The sequence below is a fragment of the Protopterus annectens genome, chromosome 2.part1 (genome assembly GCF_019279795.1).
Source record: "Protopterus annectens isolate FY-2018-M chromosome 2.part1, PAN1.0, whole genome shotgun sequence".
NCBI lineage: Eukaryota > Metazoa > Chordata > Ceratodontiformes > Protopteridae > Protopterus > Protopterus annectens.
In genome coordinates, this window is record NC_056729.1 from 1,464,748,614 (window position 1) to 1,464,772,834 (window position 24,221).

The 24,221-nt window shown below is 39.8% G+C and overlaps 1 protein-coding gene across 1 annotated transcript in view; it reads right to left on the reverse strand.

Annotated features, from left to right (window-relative positions):
* Positions 1 to 24,221, reverse strand: part of WDR19 (WD repeat domain 19) — a 3,663,919-nt gene that overhangs the window by 1,321,222 nt on the left and 2,318,476 nt on the right. The window contains exon 26 of the mRNA XM_044062937.1: positions 13,787 to 13,911. Within this exon, the coding sequence (XP_043918872.1) occupies positions 13,787 to 13,911 (125 nt within the window). The remainder of the gene's footprint in view (positions 1 to 13,786; positions 13,912 to 24,221) is intronic.

A 24,221-nucleotide genomic window follows, 5' to 3' on the forward strand; every position in this document is an offset into this window, starting at 1 on the left:
CCTATCAATTCTTTTTCCTCCTTGTACTTGCTCTAGCAAACTGTATTCAGACTGTGCTGCTTTGTGTAATATTCTCTAAACCTTTTATTTGACCTATGCTATATACTGTTTTTCTCAAAATATGGAAATTGTACTTGTTAACTGTTATTTTACCTATGCATGGTACTGCTGTGAACACATTTTTGACTTGTACTATACTTCTGTGACCCTACTTTAATATTTTGTAAATATCATAATTACCTGTATTACTTCTGGAGCTTTTCTCCTTGGGTCTCCACTGAAAATAGGCCTCTGGCTCAGCTGGACTAACCCGGTCAATAAATAAATAAATAAATAAAATAAATGTGGAAATAAAGAAAGAACATAATTCATGGAAGATGTAATTATACCAAGGTTAGAGGCAGATAAGGCTCAACAATTAACAGTTAAGATGGGAGGAGATGAGATAAAAATGGTGATGTATAATCAATCTTCAGGAAAGTCTCTAGGAACAAATGGCATTGCTTAGCAAGTACAGAAGTTAGGAGGGAAGAAAGTGATAAAATCTGGAAGGCTTTATTTAACAGTATTTTAAAAGCAAATGAAGCATCAACATCTTGGAAGAAAGCTGTGGTGGCTATATTAACTAAACACAGCAAAGACCCATCAGACCCAGCTTCATATAGACTCATTTCAATTTTATTAAACAATGATTATAAAGTGTTTATGTCTGTACAAGTGAAATGTATGGCAAAAGTGTTGCCAAAAGTGATAGGTATGGATCAGTGCGATTTTGTGGAGAAGAGGCAAACATCTGACATTAATAGAAAAATGATAATCCAGAGGGAAACGGAATGTATGAAAATACCAATGTTGTTAGTGGGTCTTGATGCAGAGAAGGCATTTGATACAGTAAGAGGGAAATCGATGAGTAGGAAATGGAATCATTTGCATTCCCTGATACAATAATAAGGTTAGTTAGTAGGATACATGAAGTATAAGATGCAAGAATTAAAGTGGGATGGTACTTCCACAATAACTTGTGTTTGAACAGAGAAATCAGGTAGAGGAGTCTTTTTTCCCCTTTATTTGCTTTATATTTAAAGCCAATGGCAAAGAAAATAAGGGACTCAGAAATGCAAGGTTATAATTGGTATGGTAATTAAGAAAAGTTGGATTTGTTTGCAGATGATATTATTTTGTACCAAGGACATATCAATGTTGCGTAATATTTTGGGATAGTTTCGTCTTTTTGGGATATAAAATTACAGAAGATGAAATTTACGTAAATTATGTACCTACACATGAATTAGTTCAGCAACACCTATATTTATAGGGATAGGTCAGGAATATATCCCTGACCTTTTCTCTAAATATATCATAAGCCTGTTTTTCCCTCACTTCAAATTGCAATTCCTATTTGTATTAGACTACCTTGCCTTTAATGTCTCTACAAACTGCCAAAAATTTCTCTAAATATTAAATGACTGTCATACACCTTGTATAGCTTTTTAACCAATGTTTTCATATTATGTCTAATTTGTTATAATTATTTAAACTGCAGATGTTTTTGTTTTATTTTTGCAAGATTATGAAAATTATTGTTCTTAAAATGTTTTGTAATAATTTGGAGCTTTTCTCTCTGGGCCTCCTCTGAAAATGGGGTTCTACCCAGTCATCCTTTCCCTGTAATCAAATGTCAATAAATAAATGAACTAATATTAAGATGAAGTATTTAAGAGTATGGATTAAAAAGGCTTCTGTTATGGCAGGTAAGGATATGTGAGAAGAAATTAAACAAAAGATGATACAAAAATGATAAGCTGGAAGCTCTTGTTTATGGACATAGTAAGATACAAGCAGTGAAAAAGCTTTAAGTCTCTCTAGTTTTATATATGGGTTAGGCATATTTTTTTATCAACTATATAAGTTGTGGACAATAATTAATACAGAGTTGAAAGAAGTTATCTAGGAGGAGAAGAGGGCTTACATACATACAAATATTTCAAGCATGGGCATTAATGCCCTTACAGCTTGCCAATATACCAAAACACTTTTCCATAATAAGTGTTCTTAAAAATATCTAAACTAGTACTTGCTTTAATGTAATCTGTAGTTTGTTCCATGTATCAGCTACTCTGTCAGGGAATCAATTAGTACATTTCTCATTCCTATAGAATCTTCTGCATAGGTTGTCTGATGATTCTCTAGTACGTTTTGATAACCTGAAACATTCCTAGAAGTAGTGGTCTCTAAATGGCCTATGTACCTGAATAAGATCTCATCTTAGATATCTGTAAGAGACACTGTATAAGTTCAGATATTTTAGTCTTTCATAATAACTTAATTTTTCACATCCATGGATGCACTTGGTATATTTCTGCTGTACTCTTTCCAGTTTACTCATGCTTGTTTTCTTATAGGGTTTCCATATTGCTATTCCATATTCAGGTTTGGGTCTAATGTAACTAACATACAATGACCTCATCATTTTTGATTTCCTTTCTTTTTATACAAACTATAGTTGTATAACTATCATTATCCAATTGGTTGATATGATTAAAAAAGCTCATAGCTGGATCTACCTCTGTATTAAATATTCACCTTTCAATTTATGCATCCCAAACCTCATATGCTTAGTTTTTGATGTATTTATCAGCATATTATTCTCCTGTGCCCAAATGGTCAATTTAGTCAAGTTATTTTGCAGACATACCTTATCTGTAACACATGTAATCAGTTTACCTAGTTTTGGGTCGTCTGCATATAGACAGTAGAACACCTCAGATGAAAAAGTTAGGTCTGAAAGACACAATCTAAACAAGGGCCTAGGACAGAGCCCTATGGGACACCCTGACTGTAACCAAGGATTTCACCTCTCCAGGTGCTTTATGATACTTGCCATGTCCTATTTGTAAGCCATGCAGCTATCCATTTTATCAAGAGTATATCAATACCTAGTTGTTCTATTTTATTGATCTCTGTTTTGTGTATGACCCTGTCAAATGCTGAAGTTAAATCTATATAAATTACATCACAGCACAATTTTTCATTCACAGCTGTTATTATACTGTTATAGAACATCATGTTACCGGTGGTAATAGATCTATTTTCAACATATGCATGCTGATATATGGTTTCAAGTCCCAACCTATCCAATTCTGACAATAATTTATCCAATATTACCTTCTCCATTATTTTGTAGACTTAAGGGTTTATAGTACTCTGGGTTTGTCCTACTTCCCTTTCCCTTAAAGACAGGTTTAATAAGCACATGTCTCCAACCTTGAGGAATCCCCCCATATTTATATCACCAAGTGAATAGTAGATATAATGGTATGGTAAGTTCTTGCTGAGGTGTTCTCAGGTCATTGTTACAATTCCATCTCCTCCTTGTGCTTTGTTTGGATCCTGTTTGCATAGTTCTTTTTCAAATTAATCTAATTTGATTCCTGTAATTGAGGTTACCTGGATGTCACCATGGCAACTTATTATCCTTATTGTGGAGCCAAGCTGTTTTGCATAAGATTTTGTAAATATGTCTATAACCTGTGGTGTCTGAGAATACATTTTAGAATCTGCACACAGTTTATCAGTTTATATGTCTTTACTCTTTCTACATCTTATGTAACTATAAAAAGTTTTCCCATTATGCTGAATATCTTAAATTTTCTTCAAATTTTTCTCAAACGTGTCTCATACTATGCTAAATCTGTTTGTCCAGCTTGTTTATTTCAGTTTTCAAATTTGTAGTTCAACCTCTCTTCCATTTCTTACATTTTTTCTAAATTTCCAGACTGCAAATTGCATACTCCTCCTTGTACTTGTTCTCAAATCATATGAATTTTCTAAATTTTTCTATGATATCTCTATATATGTTTACAGTTATGCTGTATTTCTTTTCTCTACACTTTGTTTTTTTTAATTAATTCCCTAATTTGTGTCATTATGTAAATAAAAATTATTGCTGGAGCTTTTCTCCTCAGGTCTCCACTGAAAATGGGCTTGTGCTCAGTTGGACCAACCCGGTTAACAAATGTGAAATAAATAAATAAACACAATTTTGTCTCTCACCTTAATCAGATATCTTGTTCCTATAGAAATACATCCACCTGACATTGTATGCCTAGATTCTGATGTTAAACATTTTTTTGATTTTTTGCACGTAATTTCTCTTTCAAAACTTCCACATTCTATCTGCAGTTTTTCCATTGAACACCTCACTCCAATTAGTTTTACACAGTGGCTGTTTTGCTTCCATTAACCTTCTGTGCACTGGTTTAGATTTCAGTTTGACATATTATCTAGCAACAAATTAACCTTTTTAACCCCATGATCACTGCACAACAACGGTGGTAAAACTTGACTTGAAGTAACAATAATTTCTTTAGGAACACAATATCTAGTATGTTCCATCCCCTGGCAGTTTTTTTTTACAATCTGAAGCAATTGTTGTTCCTGAATATACGTTTTGAATAATTTCCTTACTAATGTTGTTGAATCAATATTATTCCAGTCTGTTTCTGGTAGATTTAAGTGCCCAGCTAATATTATTCTTCTCTCCTGTGTTTCATGCAAGCAATGTATGAATTCCTCTAGGTCATCTGCACTTGACTTTGGTGGTCTACACACTCCGGCAACTGTTATATGTTCCAAGGTTGTATTTATTGTCACAGTTACACAGTCTATAGTATTGGTGTTATCACTGAACATGTAATAATCACAGGTCTCATAACTATCTTTAATCCCTATCATAACATCTCCACCTGATTTTTTTGTTAGACTGTCTGTCACAGTAAAGGAGGAGATTATATATCTGACAGGGCAAGAGTTAAATAGGCTAAACTGATCCTTCCAACAGAACAAGGTGGTTTAGGAGTACCTGATTTGAAGGGATATTTTAGAGCTACACAGTTTAAGGCTAATACACATAACATAAACAGAAGGTTATAATTCAAAATGGAAAGGGATAATGATGGTAAGATGGAAGTTTCAGAAATAAAGAAGAGAGTGGGATTGTGGATGCAGATCCTTAAGGACAAAAACAACCATGCAGAATATTATATTTATAAAGTACCAAAAAGCATTTTAGGAATTAAGTCAACACAAGAATGGAGAAAGGAAATGTTGCTAATAGGGATGACTGAAAGTAGTGTTAGTGAAACTAGGCAAGAGGGGGCTGGAATTTACTGAGGAAACTGGCAAATAAATCAAGGTACTGGGAGCAAATAACTACAGAGGGAAAGGTAATAGAGTAGGATGAAGCCAAGAAGATGTTTGGACTGCAGGCTTGATACTGCTACCCTACCAGGGAATGCTAACAGTGTATAGGCAAAGAGAAAGATATATGGGAATCTTAAGTGAAAGACCAGCTCTTGTAGAGTTTTAGTTGAATCTGGAACAGAGGTTTTTGTAAAAAAAAAAGGAATAATTAGTAGGACATATAAAATATTGCATGTTAAATATAAAAAATCAATCACAGGAGTTTAGAAAAGATAGACAGACCAAAAAAGCAACGCAGAAGAGAACAATGGGGGGACATATGTATGGCTCCTAGGTATGCAACAAAGTCCACAAGGTTTAGGATCTTTGGTTGGAAGTGATTTCAGTGATATTTTTATACCCTACGCAGAATGCAAACATGTTTTCCTCAGGTAGATAGCAAATGTTGGAGGTGTGACAGGGAAGAAAAAGGTAACTGGGAATATATGTTTTGGGACTGTACTCTTAGAAATACTAGGTGAGCAAATAGATGTAACTAAGAAAATTATTATTATGAATTGGGACACATGATTTGAGCTCCCTAGACATAGTAAGGCCTTATTAAGTTTAATTATGCTGGCTGCCAAAAAAGCAATTATTAGAAAATGGAAGTGAAAGTCTGAACCAAATATATTTGAAGCATTAAATATTATAAAAAAGATAAAAAGAACTGGAAGAGGGACATTTACAAAATGTAAGGAGCAAATTACAAAGAAATAAATGGAAATTGTGGAACAATACATGAAGAAAAATGTTCAGGAGGAGGAGTGAGGTTTAAGGGAAGATAGGAATTCAGCAATTTATGTAATGTTGGACTGATGATAGTTATAAGGAATGAAAATATATAAGATATATAATATATGTATTTGTAAAAAATGTTAATACAGGTTGTTTTTGTCTCTGTAAATGGCCTTTGTCTTAGACGATATTTTAATAAAAAACATCCTTATGCTAGACCTTTCAGCTTTTATGCATCAAAGATGCAGTCTATTGAATAAAAAAAAAACTGCAAAGAGATAAAAACAGCACTGGAATTTGAATAAATTAGAAAGCTTTTGTCTACTCTGCAGCACAGACTCTCAATATGAAATAAAGTAAATGAATATTTCCCTAGGAAGTAAAACCATACCTGTCAACTTCTATGCTGATGAATTCTTGAGAAAACTAAAAATAATGGGGGACACCCTAAATCAAAGGCAATTTCAAAACATTACTCTAACTCACTGAAAAAGTTAATAAAACAACAAGTTTTGCATCAACGTGCATTTTTAGAACAATAAGCATGACACTGACGTCTGACATTATTGACTGGCAGTAATCCTCAGTGTTTTTATAATAAAATCAACATTTTATGAGGGACAGGTAAAAATAGGGTCAGTTTAGGTGTATACCTGAAAGCAGAATTAGCATGAGAAGTTAACTGCAAATATTTTTTTCACTGTAAAATAAATGTTATACATAGGGTTAATTATTGAAAAGGCTACTAAATCCACATTTCTAACAAGGATGCACTAAAGTGTGCAAGTTTATCAGCCTGGGGAATCTTAACTCTATTTCATGCTGAGAAGATTATATAACTGACAATAACTATAGTAACTGACAATGGCTGTTGACTGCTCAATTCCAATAATGAATAACACAAAAAGTAAATCAAAGTAAAAGAGATTCTTACAGAATCTGTGAAGAGATGAATAATTATGTTAGCATGTTTCACCTCTGGCTGTTTTTTCTGTTCAAAAAGAAGGGCTTGTAGAAAATCATTGGCACCTGCTTCAAAGGTTATCTTACAAATTAGTGGTTAAAGTAGTTAGCAGCTCAGTGACAATGAAACATTCAAATAATATGGAAGTAACATTACAAGATATTAAACTTTACAGAGACAAAATAATAAGAAGTTATGTACCTACCATAACGTTCCATGTCAGTTGTCTTCTTCTTGCCTTCTTTCTTGCTGGATAGGATGGGTTCGGAGCCGATCCGTGGCTCTGACTTGGCCTTCTACTAAAGCTCGAGAGCTATTTACCGGCTCGAAGCTTCCCCATATCCCACAATGCTAGGCGACAGATACCCAGATCTCGTTTGGTAGAGCTAACACCATGGAGACACCTGTCCCCACTACAAGATTTACCTACAGTGCTAAAAACAGAGGAGGATGTAACCTAGAAAAGAGTCAACCAGAGGAAGAAGGCCTCAAAGGGGATTCTTCTCGGTCTGTCCAGGCTAGGGGGATGGAGGGTGGGGCCTTAAGAAAGGCGAGAAGAAGACAACTAACATGGAATGTTATGGTAGGTACATAACTTCTTAATGTTAAGTTGTCTATCTCACCTTCATTCTTGCTGGATGGGACAGCGTCCCTAGCACCTTAGCCCTGGGTGGCTTATCGGAACAGACTCTTGAGCACAGTGGAACCAAAATCAGTTCGACTCCTGGAGGCCATATCCAATTTGTAATGTGAAATGAAAGTATGAGGAGTGGCACAAGTGGCTGCAGCACAAATAGATTCCATTGGAAGCCTTGCCTGAAAAGCTACCGACTTAGCTAATGCTCTGGTGGAATGAGCTTTTGGTTTTGTAGGGAGTTCTTTATGTCTCAGTTGGTAAATCAAAGTAATAATAGAGGCCGACCACATGGATAAGGTTACTTTAAAAACTGGCAGGCCCTGCTTGCCCTCAGCATAGGACAGGAAGAGTTGGTCCGATTTTCTTGTTTGTTTGGTCCTATCCAAATAAAAACATAATTGCCTATGAACGTCCAAATAGTGCAACTTTTGTTCAGCTCTGTTCAAATAGTTAGGAAAAAAGACAGGAAGATCAATAACCTGATTCAGATTTGTCTCGGAAGGTATTTTGGGTAAAAAGGAAGGATTAGTCCTGAGTGAAACTCTATCTTTGTGAAAAACAAGATAAGGAGGACGAATACAGAGGGCTTGAAGTTCCGACACTCTTCTAGCTGAGGTGATGGCTACTAAGAAGAGAGTCTTCCAGGAGAGTAATTTTAAGGAACAGGAAGCCGCAGGTTCAAAAGGAGGGAGAATCAATGAAGTTAATACCAGGTTCAAATCCCATGGAGGCGGGGGATCTTTAACCGGGGGCCTAAGTAAAATCGTCCCTTTAAGAAAAGCTTTACAAAGTCTGTGGGACATGATGTTGGTCTCTGACAGGCTAGCGTGGAAATTAGTGATAGCAGCCAACTGGATTCTAATGGTGGCAGATGAGGAACCTGCTCAAAAAAGTTCTGCCAAAAAATCTAGAACGTTATGGACAGGGGCTGTAAAGGGGTCTATATTTCTAGCCTCTGCCCAGAAAGAGAAACGTTTCCACTTACTAGCATAAGTCTTTCTGGTAGTAGATTTGTGCAAAGAAAGGATGATTTCACGCACTGGCTGAGAAATATGAGGAAGCCTGGCTAAGGTTGGAAGTGGAGCAACCAAGCTGTGAGGTTGAGAGACTGAAGGGATTGGTGGAGCCCACCCAACTGATGGATCAAGAGGTCTGGCACTGGGTCCAGATTCCAGGGCTGCTCCAACAGGTGACGATGCAGGAATGGGAACCAAATTTGTCGAGGCCAGTAAGGGGCAATGAGGATCATCCTGGATCCCAATGCGGTTGCTTTCTGAATCAGTTTTGGAATTAAGGGAAAGGGAGGGAATGCATACAGAAGACCCCAGGGCCAATCGTGAACTAGAGCGTCTCTGGGCGAGTGGCTGGGGAGGGGGAAGAGAGTGAAGAAGTCATCGCACTTGCTGCTGAGAGGGGTTGCGAAAAGGTCGCAGCAAGGTTGGCCCCATCTGCGGAAAATTTTGTCTGCTACTAACTGATTGAGAGACCACTCGTGAGGCATGAGAATGGCTCTGCTTAACCTGTCCGCTATGACATTGGACTTCCCGGGGATGTGCGTTGCTATCAGAAACCGTTGAGAGGAGATCGCTCACTGCCAGAGTCTGAGTGCTTCTCGACATAAGGGATAGGACCTGGTTCCGCCCTGCTTGTTGATGTACCACACTACAGACATATTGTCCGACTGAATTGCAATAGTCCCGGTAGGTAGAGAGTCCTGAAGAGCTTGCAACGCTAAAAGTACTGCTCTCATCTCCAAGACGTTTATGTGCAGGTGGTACTCTAGGGGTTGCCAAGTGCCCTGGATAGTCCTGCCCTGAAAATGCCCCCCCCCCACCCGATCAGGGAGGCATCCATTGTCACCATGGCAACAGGAGGAGGAAGAACAAATGGTCTGCCTTGAAGTACTTGAGAGGAGACCATCCACCAAGAAAGGTGGTCTTTGCATGACTGGGTGATTATTATGTTGTTAGACATCGGAAGCTGCTGAAAAGGCCATTGGGTAAAAAGCATCCATTGAAGAATCCGCATGTGAAAACGAGACAGGGGAAGTAATGTGATTGCTGGTTCCATGAGACCCAAGGTTTTCAGTACAAATCTGGCTTGAATTCTCTTGCAATACAGTAAGGTTTGAACATGTCGGCGAATGTTTGATACTCTTTCTAAGGGAAGTTTTGCCGACAGCTCTTTTGTATTTAATATTGCGCCTATAAAAGTTATAGATTGACAAGGCGACAATGCAGACTTTTCGAAGTTTATAGAGATACCTAGCTTGGAGCAAGTTTGGATGGTATAATCCCTAGCTCGGAGTAGCTGATGTCTGGTGGAAGCAGTTAGGAGCCAGTCATCTAGATATGGAAACACCTGGAATCCTCGCCGTCTCAGTTGAGCCGTAACCACTACCATGCATTTGGTGAACACCCTGGGGGCTGTGGTGAGACCAAAGGGCAGGGCTCTGAATTGATAGTGACTGGCTCCCAGCCGGAAGTAGAGAAACCTCCTGGAGCGTCTGTGCATTTTAATATGGTAGGACGCATCCTGAAGGTCTATGGAGCATATCCAATTGTCCTGACCCAAAAAGGGTAGAATGGACTGTAGCGTGACCATCCGGAACTTCGTTCTTTGAACAGATTCGTTTAACCTGCTGAGATCCAAAATGGGTCTCCAGTCCCCTGTCTTTTTTGGTACCAAGAAGAACTTGGAGTAAATCCCGGATCCTTGATGGTCTGCTGGGACTGGCTGGATGGCCCTTTTTTCTAGCAGTTTTGAAATTTCTAGTACTGCTTGTTCCTTTAGACCGGGTGGAACATCTGGAAGGGACCTGTTTATTTGTGCAGGGGTGTGGGCAAAGGGGATTTTGTAACCCTTGGATATGATAGACCGTACCCATTTGTCTTGTGTGAGGAGTTGCCAGGCTTCTGGGTACAGTGACAATCTTCCCCCGAATGCCTCCGAAGGTGGACAGTCGGGCAGCCCCTCAGGGGTGCTGAAAGGGTTTGTCAGAGAAAGATTCTCTGCTACCCTGATTTTGTGGACCCCCTCTGCCCCTCGGGCGGCGTCTTTTATTGTTCCCTCCTCTGCCCCTGGAGGGAAACTCGCCACATGCATCAGGCACGACTCCCTGGGGTTTCCGAAACCACATTTTTCCACTGTTCTGACCTTTAGGGTATGGTCTAGAGGGAGTAGAAAAAACGGACTCCCACGGCAGAGAGAGTCTTGCCTTCCTGCTCACACCTGGTAAGGGTATCCTTCACCTGTGGTTCAAGCAAAGCTGAACCATCGAAGGGGGTGTTGGTGAAGGATGCCTTAAAGGGGTCAGCAAAGTTACATAACCGCATCCAGGGATGTCTTCTCAAAGCCACGCCTGTACCTGCGGCCCTACTCACCCCATTGGCTGCATAAGAAATGAGCCGCATGGAGGAGTTGACTATAGAGTTAAGGGTCGCCAGCTGGGAGTTAATCTTTTCCTGAGACCCCGCAGCTGATGGATCCTGAAGGGCATCACCTAGTTCCTTGAGAAGATCCCTTTGAAGGCGGGTGAAATGGCAAAGATAATTCAGCGACCACATGGAAAAGGTCGCTGAAGAAAACATCCGCTTCCCGTACCTGTCCATTGTCCTAGATTCTTTATTAGGTGGATGGACAGGCACCGAAGGGTCAGCCAACTCCTTCTTAGTGGATGCTGCCACCACCATGGCATCAACAGGGACACCCTTTGTCAGAAACTGTTTGTCAGATGGGGCCGTAATGAATTTAGTGGGCCTGCGGGGAGTTGGTTCCACTGTGTCCGGGGCTGTCTACGCCCTCCGAGCCACCACTTCCATGAGCGGGTCAGAAGGCGGAGACACTCAGGAGGTGGAAGGGCGAGAACCAAACGCGTCCAGGTACACCGAATCGTCCTCAGAAGGGTTAAGGGCAGTCCAGTTCCCCCTCTGCCTAAGGATCACAAGGATATCTGAAAGGAAGACATCCTCAGAGGGGGACCTTGGGGACCCTTCCGAATCCTCCAAGTTGGTGTCAGATGTGACTTACTCGGGGGAGTCAACATGTTTCCTCTTGCATTTTCTCTTCCGAGGGGGCTCCTCTGAATGATCAGGGGAGGCCTCAGAAGAGGAAGCTACACCCAATGGGGTGACCTGGAGCATCTGTTCTCCATGCTTGGGGTCAGGAGGGTGGACAGAGACGGATGCAGGCACCATGGGGGGGGAGCCGAAGGGGCCAATCGCGGAGCCGACACAGGAGTCAGTACGCTCCTCATGACCTCGAAGGCGCCCCTATCAGGCAGAGAAGAGGGTCCCCGCTACAAAGAGATGTGAACCCCTCCGGCACCGAGAGGGACGGCTCCGAGGCCGATGTCGGGGCCGAACTCACCTGCGCCAAGGCCTCGAGAGGGAGAATGGGGTCGGACAAGGGTCCGATGCCACTCGCCCCCTCAGAGCCGACGAGGGAGTCTTGGCACTTGGATCCTTCCGAGGATGGAACCAATGAAGAGATCGGAGCCGACGAGGGAGCCGAAAGGTGTGGCATCGGCTCCGATGTTCTGATGATTCGAGCATCAACGAGCTCCGGCTCCGAACACAGTGGAAGAGTCGGAGAAGGAACTGTTGAAGACACAGGGAGAGCCACAGTCTGTTGAGAAGGGCTGGTCAACATTTTGGCCAGTGCCTGCGACTTTAGGAGCCTACTGACCACCCTCTCCAAGTCATGATCGGATAGCCTGGAGGACCGAGAGGAGTGGGACCTATGGCTCCGCTCCGATTGAAGCAATGGAGACCTCGGAGCCGAACGAATGGACTCTAAAGAGGGGGACCTCGAACGTTTACGGCTCAGAGAAGGCTCCAAAACCAAGGTTGGAGCCGACTGAGGTCTCGAAGTGTCGGTTCCAGCCGGAACCGACGAGGAGGCAGGAGCTCCGCTCGGCGATGGCTCGAACAGGGAGCCAATGGTTTGGCAGGCTTTAAGGATTTTCCCGACAGAGGCTTAGCCGGAGATCCTTCTGGCTTAAGTAAGCCCCTCAAAATGAGCTTATTCCTACGCTCCTGCAGGACTCTCGGACTGAAGACGTGGCAGACCGAACAAGAGTCCTGCAGGTGTAGGGGGCCCAAGCAATAAACACAAGAAGTGTGACCGTCTGTCAGAGACATCTTCTGACAGCATGAGTCACACTTCTTGAAACCTGAGACTTTGGTATCTTTAGACATATTAAAAAAAAGGGATACCAAAGGGAACAGGAACTAGTGCTTAAAACAAGGCACACACACACTAGGTAAAACTAACAGTAATAACTACACAACTATTACTAACAAATATATATATATATATATATATATATATATATATATATATAAAATACAGGAACAAACTATAAGACTAAGTAAAAATAGTTAATAAGGCCTAACACTACCCTAAAGGGTGAGGGGGGGGGGCTCTGAAACAACAAAAAAAACGAGTTTCTAAGTGGGATCTCAAGGGGTACACAATCTAATTAAACTAAGAGGGAAGATTATCAAAAATGAGAATATTGACAGTAAAAATACAAGAAAAGATTTATACGACCTGGAGCCGGTAAAATCGCAACCTCGTAGCTGAAGCGGCAAACGAGATCTGGATATCTGTCGCCTAGTATTGTGGGATATGGGGAAGCCTCGAGCCGTTAAATAGCTCCCGAGCTTTAGCAGAAGTCCGAGTCGGAGCCGAGGATCGGCTCCGAACCCATCCCATCCAGCAAGAATGAAGGCGAGATAGACAACTTAACATCAAAGGTTTTATGCATTTTCCATGACTCAAAACAAACTCCTCACAGACTGGTTATCTTTATTTTATTTTATCTATTTGTTAATGGTAAGCCTACTGGACAATGTGTCCCTTTTCAGGAATAACCCAGAGGCACTGTCTGGCTGTGTGACTTGTTCAAGGTCACACAGTGGTTACGCAAAAGTGGAAGGAATCAAACACTGTACTCTTCTGACTACAAGGAGCAGCTCATTAAAAGCTCAGTGCCTTAATCCTCCAAACTAACTGCTAGAATGCAACTGAATGTTTCAATAATCATTCTGATTTTTTTGTTTTACTTTATCAATCAGATAAAATGCAATGGGACAAATAAAAGTTTTAAAGCCCAAAACTTTTGGGGAAAATTTATTATGTGTTACATTAAGCAAAAACTAAATGAATGAACAATATGTGCTTAAAAATGGAGGAATGCTCACCAATGATGTCAGCATAAACTTCCATCTGGTTATGTTGCTGTGCCAGCTGAAAGGCTTCATCATTGCATTTGGACAGCACCAAAAATTGGATTGCAGATCCATAATCTCCCAGGCGCAGAAAAAATCTAACAAACAAGGAACAAGGCAGTTATCTACTTTTGAAATCAATTAGCACTTTCCCTATCCGCAATTGATGACCTATAGTATCAGCAGTTTATTTAAGAAGCAATACATCATAGAAAGTTGTTAAGTGTTGTTGTAACTGAAGAATTTCTGTAGTACAATACAAAGATAATACAGTGATATGAGGATGGGTGATGTACACTTTCTACAACGGAAAATGACAACACGTGGCTATAATTGCAATGAAATCATGAGGCTTGTACAATAAAGGCTGCAGTAACTTAACACTCTTTTGCAATACCAACAAAGATAATAAAAATCGTATTTACAAAGTTCTCTTATGAAAATAAACATTCATATCATATGTTTGGGTCTGTATCTCTCAACATTAATGATACAAGCTAATGCTATCCTTGTACTCAAAACTGTGGTAATTAAAATACAGCTTGAAACTACCTGATATTCACATCTTACTGTCATTTACATTGTTTATTATTGAGTAATGTGCTACATCTATCATACAAAGGTTGTTTCCAATGTTTAGTTGATTTCCAATATTTTTGCCTGCATAATATCTCAGTTAAGTATATAGTTGGGCCCTGGTATTCAAGGACACAGTGTGCAGATGTATGCATACATTCTGCACACCATATTCAGTACAGCAGTGGGGACAATCTGAGGGGTGCACACTCACATTCCCATTATTCTGAATGGCTCACAAAGCTCAGTAATGACAGAAAATGCTTTACAAACTGATAAGAGTTATGCAGTGAAATGAAGTAAAACAGCTTAGCTTTTTACAGTGTGCTTTATGAAGTAGATATGTGTAGCTACTTGGTAAGGCTTATTGTACATATCCAGACTGCCTCTTACTTAATACCACTGTGGTCCACTCTCATGACATACTGTGATTTATAAATAATTCACAGTCGCTGTCACAAAGGCAAGCCATGATTTGATACCATATTATTTAATCAGGGGATCTGGTACTGTGCAAGCTACCACTAGCAGGAACTCGTCAGCATCACAGTAAGGGAGCAGGATACAGAAATGTGTGCTAGCAAGTCTGTCTGCTTTATAAGGGACACCATTGGTGATAGGGATTTTCCTGCTGTATAACGGAGTTTTTTTTTTCTTTCACTGGTATGTGCTTAATAACATAACTGTCAGGGGATGGATCTGCTACACTGAGAAGCTCAGCGTTACTGTGCAGTTTAATTTTACTGTCCTGTTGAATACAGCATTGCAATCAGATGGTACTCCAAAGACTAGCTTTCTTGAAGGGTGTATATTCCAGGTGGTAATTTTCATAATAGATTCATGGTCAGGGCACCTGCATCACACAATGGTGCATGGATATACAATTAGTCTTGCATGCACTTGTTTCACTGTGTAATTAGTTTTATGAATCACAAAAGGCTTTGTACATCATTCTATGCAAATGTACACAAATCCCTACACAGGGGCAAACAGATTCTCTGAATATGGCCTTCAGTTCTTATTTTTTCATGTCCATTTTAGGGCTAAGATAAAGTGTGTGCAATACATTTTTGTTAGACAATAGTGCTTCTTTTTTTTTTCATTTAATTGTCACAACATAATGACCATATGTTCTTACTTAATTTCATTAGCAAGTGCTTTTCATTCTGCTATAACTGACACATTCTTCTGTTTCAAAATGGTTAGCTCATTTGCTATCCCTTTCTAACTACTTCTCACAACTACTTCCTCTAATACACTCAGCTTATTCAAATGAACTTTAAACTCTGTTTCCTTGCTACCTTTTCCTCCTTGTAAATATGTACATATGTAAATATGATAAACAATGTCAACCAATTTATCCAGACAAATGTAAAACAAAGTCAATCATACTTTTTTAACTATCTTACAAATCAGTTGTTGTGTATCATCTTATTTCCATCTGTAACCAACTCTCTGTATCGTGTTAAACATTTGTACACAGTCATTCACTGATAATTCTATTATTATCTACTATTGTGTCATACTTGCATGATACTGTTAAATACTGTACAAGTTTCTGATCTAGTATACTTGTAATGGAGCTTTTCTCCCAGGGCACCCGCTGAGAATGGGTTTCTGACCCAGTTGGACTTTCCCTTTAATCAAATGTCAAATAAATAAATATTGATGTCTGAGGAATAATTTTCAGGTAGCTGAATTCAGATTTTAAATTAAGCAAGTGACTACTACAAACCTGACTCATGCAGGGTAAAACAGTGTTCATATATAAGCAGTATATGAATAGGCAACCCTCCCATCTTCTTTTAAGTGAGCAAGAATGAAAACGGCTAATAAGGCTGCAAAAAATTTTTTAGAACTGTCTTCTCGTCAGTAGTTTTTACATGAGTGCAGCAATGCAATCCAGTAACTGAACAACAGAGGCTTGTCAAGTCTCATAGCATTAGTCACACTGTGTTGAAAATGAGTAGTAGGCCACGGGCCAACAACCCCTGGAACATATGCCAGGGGGTAGCACACTTGCAGAAGAGTCAGAGTTAAATATAACAATTGTGCATGCATTTATTGTGCTGTAAACTACATGGGATGGCAACAGACACTGCAATGATTAATATTATTAGCTGTACTAGCTTAGACTGTCAATTTGTCTGTATAACTCTTATACACAAACATAATAGTAATGTCAAAGAATACCAAAAAGAGCAGTATATACTCTAATCCACCATTTTTGACTCAAAAAAGCATGTAAAGTTACAGCAGCTTTAAGATGTCTTTCTATTTGCCTGGCAGGCAGGTAGCAGTAGTTTAAATGGCTAGGATGTGTGAGCACACATGTACCAAGTTAGCAATTCATTTATGATATCAGTAAGGGGTACAAAAAATGTGTTGGTCATTTTCATTCTTCCTCAACATGGGGGTTCAGATCCGATACTGGGATCCAACTCAGCCGCTTTTTTACAGCTCGTAGTTACTACAAGCTGAAAACCAAAGAAACTGTGTTGGGTAAAACCTTGGTGCAGAAATAAATCCAAATGAAAGGTAAAAAGTAAAAAATGCACCAAGATAACACACAGCAAACGTTTAATCATAGCAAAGTACAAAGTGGTAAGCGCTTTCACAACCAAAGTTGCTTCATCAGTTACTACAAGCTCTTGAGCTCCTCCCTTACCCATAATGCAATAGTTCCCCCTCTTTCCACAGATATTGTTTGCTGCCCTTTATTGTATACAGCAAAAAAAGTAAAGCTTTTACATAGAAAGTCACTATTTGGAGCTCAAACAACAGGAACTTCAGTTCCTATACAAATTTCCCTTTCTTCCTGAAATCAAGAAAAAAGGGCAGGGGGATAGAGGGAGGGGAGTTGAGGAAGAATGAAAATGGACAACAAAGATGGACCATTATGGTGAGTACATAACTTTTTTATCTGGTGTTGTCAATTTTCATTCATTCCTCAACAAGTGGGGCAGAGTCCTCAGCTACCTGAATCCTGGGTGGACTCTAAGGAAGGATATTTCTGAGCACTGTTGAGCTGAAGGCTGTTTTGTCACCTAGAGACCAGATCCAAGTTGTAATGAGTAATAAAGGTATGAGGATTAGCCCAAGTTGCAGCTGCACAAATATCATCCATGGAAGACCCGGATAAAAAAAACCTGACGAAGTTGACATGGACATAGCTGAATGGGCTCTTAAAGGCTTTGGCAAGGTAGGCCAAACTTGTTATAAACAAAGGAGATGTAATCGGTTTCCCACTGTGATAAAGTTACTTTGGTAACTGGTTTTCCCAATTTAATTTCTGAAAGGATACAAAAAATTGATCTGATTTTCTAAACTTCTCTGATCTGTGAAGAGAGAAATGTAATTGTCCGTAGACATCTAATAAATGCAAAATATATTCTCCTTTGTTTGAAAAATTTTGAAAAGAACACAGGGACGTTAATAGATTGATTAATGTTAGACTCTGACACCATCTTAGGAAGAAAGGAAAGATTGGTTCTTAAGGACACCCTATCCTTACAAAATACTAAATATGTAGGCTTACAGGATAAAGCTTGAAGTTTCAGAACTCTCCCAGCTGATGTTATGGCTATCAGGAATATAGTTTTCCAAGTCAAATATTTCACATAATGTTTTGCAGCTGGTTCAACTGCTTTTTGAGTTAGGGCGTATAACATTAAATTCAGATCCCATGGTGGAGCAGGATCTTTAAAGGGTGGTTTGAGTTATAAATATTTTACAAAGAGGTGAAGAAGCCACCATGGCATTATCAACTCCAATATGGAAATTGGAAATGGCAGCTAACTGAACTTTAATCATTGAGAAACTAGCCCCATCATTAAAAACAGACGCCGAGAATTCAAGAATTTTAGGTACTGGTGTTGAAAAAGGATTGATGTCTTGCTGCTGCACCCAAAAGACAAACCTTTTCCATTTACTCTTGTAAATTTTTCTACTGGAAGCTTTGTGGGAAGATAAAAGAATGCGGAGTACCAGGGAACAGAGTTTGGGTTGTCTGGCTATCAATGGAATTTGAGAAATCATGTGGTCCACTTTAGACCCAAAATGTCCAGGCGAGTCATGTTTGTCAGGTGAGACATGGGGTCTGGAACTGGATCCAGAATCCAAGGTGGGTAAACTGGTTGAGGCCAAAGGAAGGGAAACCAAATTTGTTGAGGCCAGTAAGGGGTAATGAAGATGACTTTGCTTTTCAACTGGGATGTTTTCTGTAGAAATTTGGGGATTGAGGGAGTTGGGGGATAAGCATAGAGAAGATATGGGAGACAATCATGTAGGACAGTGTCTCTTGGTGACTCACCCAGCAGGGGGGATTAGAGCAAAGAACCTACTGCACTTGTTGCTCAGGGAAGATCCAAACAGGTCGCAGCACGGCTGGCCCCAGTGACGAAAAATCATCGCCACCACTTCCTTGTTGTCTTTTCTTGGTATGCAGTGGTTTGACGTTCACTGGTTTGCTCCATTTAGAATGAAACAAGTATGTCTGGCTCCATGGTATTCCAAATTTTCTCCCTTTCACAATGGTTGTGCAACTGTGGCACTTGTATGTGTATAATTTTGGAGGGTGCAAGGGGTATAAAAGACTTGTTTTGAGCTGCTCTGTTACACTAAATCTATAAAAGACAGTCCACCCTGCTGTGGCTGAGCTGTTAACGTCTGAAAAATTGAGTGCAACTTTCTCATAGTAGAACCAGGTGCAGTAACATCAGAGTTGATTATGCCTCTAGTGTGTGTCTTTGGGGGAAGGTTTCGTATTCCATGAAAAGAAAAAAATAGGTGTCATATTTTACATTCTAACAGAATTTCAGCTATCTAGTATCAGTCAAAAGTCCATTTAATTTTGATAAACTGGCAAGGAGCCTTTTTTGCTGACAAGTGTATTGTTAAACATGAGTACATTTACAGAATGTATAAGGCAAAAATGGAAATTTGAGGTGATGGTACTTTTGTATGCATCATTCAAATCCATCAAGTTAATGGCTTTGTGGTGTGGGCATTGTGTCTTACATCTTGCTAGAGCAATCTGAGTTCTGTAAACATTCTGATGGGTACAGCCTCGGTTTTGACAGTATATTTGAGATGCAGAAGCACAAAGGAAGGAGCCCTCCTTAACTATCAGTTGGAAGTAATAAATTATAGTGGAGCTTTAATATTATATTTCATTAAGAACAAAACTGTTTGACTTGGTTGGTCTTGTTTCTCTATTACTAAGGCAAGTGTTTTTGAGGTGCAAAAACACACAGGCACTGGTCTGCTTCTACTATTTTCAAATAATATTTCAGTGTGGAGGTAAATAATAACATGAAAAAAATTGTCAAAAAGTTTCAGCCAGGAAGGATAGTACAGTGATGCTTTGTGTGAAATGTGGATCATGTTGTTTGTGTTTGTGTAGTGAAAGTGCAGTTATCGCAGATGTCCAGATTCCAGTGCCATTTACAACCAAGTACAAATCCATACTTTCCCAGACCCAACAAAGACAAACAACTACATTATAAAAGTTGTCATTTCATTTCAAAAACAGTCAAAATTATTTTTTTTCTATCTAAACAGAAAGTTACACTACATTTGCAGCCACAGACAAAAAGATAGGTGCCCAAGAGTAAGCTTTACTGATGAACTGTTTCATGATTTTGTGCTAAAAAAAGATACTTTTCTACAGTAAAATAATACCGTTGTTATCCCAAACTGCTCAATATCAGAGTGATGAAACAGTTAACTGATAGCATATTGTAAGTGAATGAAGACTACCAGACAACTGATCAATCTTTCACTTGATAAAAAGCACATATTGACAAAATTCCACATCTAGCTACAAATGCTCACTAGTTTATTTTTGGGAAAGTATGAAATCAGCGTTTCTTTGGTTGCTATCTGTATGACCATAAATATCAGCAAAAATTTTATACTGTGAAATAATTGATCAAAGAATAATTAGTAAATCTGAGTAATGTGCTTTCTATGACCATTGACTTAGAACCAGAGAAGCACTAGCCCTGAATGGGTGCTAGCTGTTTCCTTGGCACCAACTACAAAAACTTTTCCATTTACTAACTTTCTAGTACCAGGTTTTCTTGTCTCCATTAATACCTACTGCACGTTCTCAGGAAAAAAAAAAGATGATTTAATGGTATTAAATTCTAACACCTAGACAGCTGTAGTTGTTTGCGGTCAGGACATATCAAATACCCTTTGTCTAGTGCGAGTATATCCAGTCTGTAAGGATGCTTGCGGTAATTGATCTTGACCATTTCCAAAATAAGGGAGAACTCGCTTCTGCCTGGGCCAGAAGGGAGTCAGCACAATGATCTCTGAAAGTGCTTCTGAATCTTCAGAATGACCTTGGATTTTTAGTAGAAAGGGTGGAAAGTATACAGGTTCACTCCCATCCAAGGAAAAGAGAAAGCACCTGTCTTCAAGGCCTTTTTACATCAAGTCCTGGTACAGAATTTTGCTAACTGATTGCTCTGCACAGAGGCTAAAGGATCTACACAACGTGTTCCCCACATATGGATCTATTCCTGGAAGACCCCTGATTCAATTTCCATTCATGAGGGTCTGTCCTGGTCCTGCTCAGCTTGTTTGCTACACAGTTTTGCTATAATGGTACAAAAACTGCCTGCAGAGTGAGACGGTGCTAAAAAGCTCTGTCCCAGCCTAACATGGCTAGTTTGCATAGAGGGTAAGATCTGGTTCCCTCTTACTTGTTTATATACTATATCACATCCATGGACCATAGACGATTCAGAGAAGTTGACAGCATTTATAAATGCTAACATCTCTTTTAGGTTTGTGTGTGTTTTGGTCTGTCTTTTCTATTCCAAAGATCCTGTTCATTTATCCTCATAGAAATTGCTCCCCAATCAACATCTGAGGTGTCTGTTGTGACTGACTGCTGGAGCAGGGAGGGAGAATGTTTACATCAGTTCTGACAAACTGGAATCTGGAATGTCAGGGGTTGTTGGGACCATACACATTTCAGGTACCATTGGATTTTTCTTGAATCTTGCAGAGGGATCATGAGAATCATAAAATCATGAGATCCAGAATCATGAGAAATTCCCTGGCTGAGGCAGCAATCAGAATGAAAAATGTCAGGAACAGATCTAGATACAGACCTACTTTTTCCTGTGGGGTAAAAAGCTCTTTGAACTGAAGCAACCAGGAGACACCACCAGAAAACAATAATGGGGAAAAAGTCATACAAACTTTTTTTAAGTTCTAATGGAACCCCAGTCCGTGTAGGGGTAGTCCTTACTCAGGTGAGAGACTCTTGTCACTTTGAAAAAGACTCTGCAAAGATAATGAAATTATATAAATAAGTTAAAATGTGAATACCTTGCAGTCTGCAGTAGGCTACTACAGGAGCAAAGCACTTTAAGAATAATCATAGAGCAGCGGATAGACCAAAGGGTCATGCAAAGTACAGATAATGTGATTTAGACACAGAAATCCTTAAGAAACATCTAAAATCTGGTCCTAAGGTCACTAGAAAACTTAAATGGGGAATGAGAGGTAACAAGTTGTGAAGGGATAAAATTTTGAACTCGGGCATTATCAAAAACAGGTTGAAAAAGGAAAGTTCCACAAATGTCCACCAAGCGTCTTCCTTCTTAGGCACCAGAAACATTCTTTAATAAAGCCCTTCTACTAAAACAGGAAGAGGGAATGATTCTATCACCACCTGAGGCAGCAGAAGCAGAAGGGAAAAGAGAAGATTGCTCTGGCAGACGGGGGTAATCGCTTGAAAAGATGGGAGAGACTCCCACTGCCATCTGTAACCTTGATGGATTACTTTTAGAACCCACCTGTCTGAAAATATCTGTTGCCAAAGACAGAAATAAAGGTTCAGATTTTCTGGAAGAGTTTTTCAGAGTAGGAGGGGAGAACTGAATAAAGTAATTCAGACTTATTAGACTTTTATTCTGGAAGGGGGTTTTCTTCATTTCTGGAACTCTCCTGCCACTGCTTTTTAAACATTTCCTTACCAACAGCTTGCTGGGTCTGCTTGTTTTGCTTTGGAAAGGATACATGACTAGCATTAAACCCCATAGCAAACTTGCTGAAGGTAGGCTGAAAAATCTGAGAGATCCCTTATATCAGCTTACCTTTCTCATTGTACTTGTTAAGGACCTCTGCAGCAAATGGCCCAAAAACTAATTCTCTGTCCAGGGGGGAATTCACAATTTAATTTCATATTGATATATTGTGGGAGATTCTGATATCACAAACAAGCAAACTTCCTCATACTAGGTTAGATTGAGGGAGCGAATGTCCGGTTGAGGCTTGCCGGATGGGTGGGACAGTAGATCTCATTGCTTATCGAAAAGCCATGGTTGCTTCATGAGATGAGGTCACAGCACAGGAAACTATACTTGCACGGGACAGAGTGCAGCAATGAGGATCACAGCAACTTTGGATGCAGAACCTATCTGTAGAAATTTGGTGATTAATGGAAGAGATGGAAAGGCATAGAGAAATCCTGGAGGCCACTAAGAGACCAGAGCATCCCACAGTAGCTGTTCCTTCACATAGATCAAGGCAATGTAGCTGATACATTTGGTACTGGAAGGGGAAGCAAACACTGTGCAGAAAGGCTGGCCCCAGCTGCAAAAGATTACAGAATTAAGAGACCACTCATAAGGCATTAAAATGGGTCTGCTGAGCATATCTGAAAGGCAAATGGCTTTTCCTGGTATGTGCACTGCTATTAGAATGTGGTGGGATTTGCCAGTTGCAACATTCTCATGGCCTCTCTACAAAGGAGATCATATCTGGTTCCTCCCTGCCTGTTGATATACCATACTAATAATATAATGTCTGAATGAATTGTGATCAGTCCGGAAGTAAATCAAATCTGAAGCGCCTGCAGTGATGGAAGAACTTCCTTCATATCCAGAATATTGATGTGAAGGTTGGCTTCTAGGTTCCATGGACTAATAATCACCTGTAATACTCCTCCACCTCAGAGGAGGCATCCATGGTGACTATTGCTGCATGGAGGACAAATGGTTACCCTAAACAGACTATAGGAGACTCTACTCACCAGGTCAGGTGCTATCTGCAGACCAAAGTCAGATGAATTGGAGTGTCCACAGTGCTGGAGAACACAGACCTCTTTAAACCGAGAGTCAACTGTTGTACCCTCATGTACAATCAAGTCTGTGGAATTAGAAGTATGGAAGAACCCATCAGTCTGAGAACCTTTAGGACTATAAGAGCAGCAGTGGGAGAGTGGCACTCTGCCATCAGCTGAGTGATTATGGCGTTCCTTAGTGACTGAAGCCTCTCATTTGGTAATTTTAGCATGCAAAATGTGTCCAGATGCCATCCAATGAAAAACAAAAGTTATGTACTCACCATAACAATGCATCTGTGTTGTCTGTTTTTGTCCTTCCTCAGCTGATGGGTTCAGATCCATATTCGGCCACATCAGTAGACTTTGCTTCTGCACCTTGAGCTCCTTCCATTAACCATAATCCTCTCCTTCTCCTGAATTACCTCAGATCAAATTTGACCTCTAGTCAGACAATCAACCTGCCCCATAACAAAATAGGTAATAAAAGGCATACTCTAAATTAAATCATGTATCAGTTAGAAAGGAAGAAGAGAAAGATTGGAGCTAATTCAACAAGGTGGGCAGGAATTGCTCTTCAGGGCATACTAACAGCCCAAATAAAAATAACTTGCAAAGCAGGAAGGGGCTGTTGGGCTGGAGGGCAGGAGGTTGGGGAAGGATTAAAACAGAAAATACCAATAAATCATTATGGTAAGTACATACTTTTTGTATCTGATGTTGTCTTTTCCGTCTGTTCCTCAACTG